The 4,033-nt window shown below is 35.0% G+C and overlaps 1 protein-coding gene across 1 annotated transcript in view; it reads left to right on the top strand.

The window, feature by feature from the left end:
• The window catches only part of VSTM4 (V-set and transmembrane domain containing 4), an 86,290-nt gene extending 82,655 nt beyond the window's left edge, over positions 1-3,635 (top strand). The window contains exon 8 of the mRNA XM_003801674.3: positions 3,499-3,635. Coding sequence (XP_003801722.2) covers positions 3,499-3,624 — 126 coding nt within the window. The 3' untranslated portion in view covers positions 3,625-3,635. The remainder of the gene's footprint in view (positions 1-3,498) is intronic.
• The last annotated feature ends 398 nt before the right edge of the window (positions 3,636-4,033 follow it).

The raw sequence follows: 4,033 nt of genomic DNA, 5'->3' as shown, positions 1-4,033 counted from the left end.
AAATTCAAAAGGTGCCAACAATGTACACAATAAAGGGAGAGTCTCCAATTAGCCAGCCAGGTTACTTCCCTAGAGCAGTGATTTTCAGCTGGTGTGCTGTGGCACCCCGGGGGGGCTGTAAGAGGACCTTCCCTGGGCCTCGACAATTTTTAAAGATCATTAATTAAGTTATTTTTGAAAGAAGTTTAAAGCACAGTAAGTACATTCTTCTTTTTTTTTTTTTTTAACTCCTTTTTTGATCAATATAATTTAAGTGTGCTGGGGAAGTTTAACTATAGGTTCAAGTATGCCATGAGATTAAGAAAAAAAAAAAAGGTTGAAAGACATTGCCCTAGAGGCCGCCACCCTTGGTTTACGGGTTGTCCATTTTCCAGAGGCTCCCAGGGTTTTCTAAGTATGTAAAATACATACGCACACATTTAGTCACATACTCACACGCACATGTATTAACACAGATGGTAATGAAACATACAGGATGCATATAGCTCCATCACCCTTCTTAAAGACCAAACCATATGTTCCACTGTTTGAATGCCCTGGGCAGTCTGTTACTGACGTCTGTTTCACTGGTTCCTGTTTTTTCCCTGTACCAAGAAACATTCTCCTCAACAATATCTGAGAGGACCCGTTTTCTTTGTATTTGTCAACTTTTTTTTTTTTTTAATGTTTAGCAACTTGCAACACAAAAAGTGATGTCTAAGTGGGTTTTAAGTCTCAATTCTCTGGTCACACGAGACTGAGTCTCATTTTGGCTGTGGCAAAGCCACATGCATTTCTTTCCTGTGACCTAGCTGCGTCCGCTGTTGTCCTTTGCCTAATTTTCTAATGGATTGTTCATCATTATCTTGTTAAATCGTAAGGCCCTTTAATATGAGCTGCAAATATTTTCCTCATCTTTTCAACTGTCTTTGGATATGTTTAGAGACTATTTTGCCATATGTAGCGTGACAACAGTCACATTTTTTTTTCTAGTGCTTGTAGATTTTGTGCTATGCTTTAAATTTGAAGTATTACGTAAATATTTATTTTAAAACCTGAGATTATTTTTAAAAACTTCCCACACATTTTCCCAGTACTTTCGTGGCTTTATTTTCCATATTAAAATTTTTAATTCATCTGGAATTTGCCCGGGTATAAGGAATGATAGAAGGATGTGATTTTTTTTTTTTTTCTCAAATGATTGCCCAAGTATCCAAACAGCATTTATTGCAAATAATATTTAGGCTAATTGTTAATTTCTGGACTTACTCTCTAGTCCCAGTGGTGTATATTTCTGTTCATCCACCAATAACTACCACAAGATTTAAATTTTGCAGCTTTATACATTTACTGTCACTACAGTGGAATCACCAATTATTCTTTATTTAATAATGTTTCTTAATCACATTAAGAAAATATACATCTGTGACTACCTTATTCAAAAATTGTTTCTAATAGAAGTGTGTTTTTAACTTTATTAAATGCCTGGCAAGAATCTGTAAAGATAATCATATGTGTTTTTCTTTTTTAATCTATTATTATTATGAATTTTTTTTTATAATTTTGAACCATCTTTGAATTCCTGGAATAAAATCAAATTGAATATGATTATCAATCTTTTAATATACTTCTTCTTTTTTTATTAAGTCATAAACACATAGATCATGTATACATTAATGCATTTATGGGATACAATGTGCTGATTTCGTATGCAATTTGGAATGCTTACATCGAACTAGTTAATGTATCCCTCACCTCATTTACTTAATTATTGTGCTAAGACATTTAAACTCTATACTTAATGGATCAGTCATGTACCCTTGCAATATGCACCATAGGAGTGGTCCCACCATTTACCCTCCCTCCATCAAACCTCCTCCCTCCCCTCCCACCTGGGCCATAGTTGTGATCTATCCTTCATATGTAAGTATGAGTGATTGTAAATTGATTTCATAATAGTACTGAGTACATTGGATACTTTTTCTTCCATTCTTGAGATACTTTACTAAGTAGGCTAGGTTGCAGCTCTTCTCTGAATAAATTTGAATTAGCATTTATATAAATAAATGTTATTCTAAAATAGGTGAAGTCTTTCTTTTTTTTGCTCTGGAGAAACTTAAGTACATTTAAATTACCTGTTCCTTAAAGGAATTTCTTTTAGAAACTTTTCTTTGAAAACTGCTGGCCTGGTGCTTTTGAGAGAGAACTTTTTAAACATTTCTTTCGTTCTTTTCCTCCCTTCCTTCTTCTCTTCCTCCTTTCCTTTTTTTCTTTCCTTTTTTCTTCTTTCTTTCTTTTTCCTCTCCCCACTTTTTTACCATGAAAGCAACCAGTACATTTAAATTTCCTGGTGTTATTGTTTATAATTTATATTTTCCTAGAGCATTGCCCATTTTATTTCAATTTCTTGTTCAATAATTTGATAATTTTAGTCTTCTTAAAATTAAAAAAACTCCTTATTTGCATTGTATTCTCTTTTTTATTTTCTATTTTATTCACTTATGCTTTTCTACTCTTGTTCTTGATTCATTTATTTTCAGTTTGTCTTGTTGGTGTTTTCCAAGCGTTAGCTTTAGATACTTGGCTGTTTTTCTGTTGTATGATTCATGCAGTCTGATTTTCTTTTTACTGAGTTCCTCCTTCTGGTTTTCTTTCATTTATTTTGTTCTTTTTTTTAACTTTCTGCCTTAGGTACTTGACCCATTTAAATCATACATCATAAGTATTTAAGGTTATGGTTTTTCTCTGAGCACTGCTTCAACCGTACTCTTTAGGTTACGGCAAGGTATATTTCCCTTTGTACAGTAACTGCTCTGTGAGTTGTATTTAACTCACACTAGTTTTGTGCCCAGGGCCTCCTTAAGCAAAATGATGATAGTGGTGATGTGACATTGTTGCAGTGTGAAAATGGATTCTAGCATTGTATGAGTCGCAGTAACTCATGACCAGAAAGTAATAAAATATAACAAATTTTTCATTAAATTAGAAAGAATCATCTTCAAAATCTTTATTCTACTTTCCTAATAAAACACTGTGGTCCCAAGTTTTGTAGTGTGGCAGCCAATGTGCTGGTATTGTTTTCCAGATGTTCTGAAATTCTAGTTTTACACAGGTTAAGTCATTTACAAAACTTTCTAGGTGGTAGCATTGTAGTTTTGTCAATAGTTTCTAGGATTTTTCATTTCTTTTGATTAGAGACTGTCAGTCACCTTTATTTTTACTTGTCAGGATCAAGTTTTCTATATGGCCTAGTGTTTAATCATTTTTTTGTGAGTGTTCCATGTTTACTTGAAAAATAAATCATAGTATCTCTTTGCAGGGCACAGTGTTCTGTATAAGAGAATGAAGTGTATCTTATTACTTTTGTTACTGGGTTTTATATATGTTTTTAAATTTTTTGTCCACTTGTTACCTTTGAATCTCTAAAATGCTATGAAATCGCATGTTTGATGAATGAATGTGTGATGTAGAGCTGATGTGGTCAGCTAGAATTGTGTTTCTTTGTTTATCCTTTTATAGCCAGAGATCGCTGAGGAGAACCTGACGTATGCTGAGCTGGAGCTGATCAAACCCCACCAAGCAGCCAAAGGTCTCCCCACCAGCACCGTGTATGCCCAGATCCTCTTCGAGGAGAACAAGCTGTAACATCACCTCCTCTTCTCTGGTTCTATTTAATATCTGCCACCCAGTAATTTATGCAACCTTGGAGACAAAGTCCTTATTTTTGTATTTTCACTTGTGCCTTCTGAGTGGTGGGGGAGCCCCTTCTTCACGGCAGTCCAGGTACTCTCAAAATGAAGTACGAGGCTGCTCCCCCCAAAAGAATAGGGGCCACAGCCCTTGTACAAATCTCCCAGGGCAAAATGTACCTGGGCCGGTGCCCAGAGGTGCAAGGACTCTTTATTCTAAGAGTATCCAAGGAGGTTTTCTGCTGAGCCAACCCCCTTCACGTTTTCTTCTTTCCGTGGGTTTTAATTTTTTAATATTTTTTTAAAATCTTATTTTACTCTTCTTCCCTTCCGGTATCAGTGATAGAAGCTCACAGTGTATAGCT

This window comes from Otolemur garnettii, unplaced genomic scaffold, assembly GCF_000181295.1.
Source record: "Otolemur garnettii isolate 467f Iridium unplaced genomic scaffold, OtoGar3 scaffold00217, whole genome shotgun sequence".
NCBI lineage: Eukaryota > Metazoa > Chordata > Mammalia > Primates > Galagidae > Otolemur > Otolemur garnettii.
This window is presented reverse-complemented; position numbering and strand designations above follow the sequence as displayed.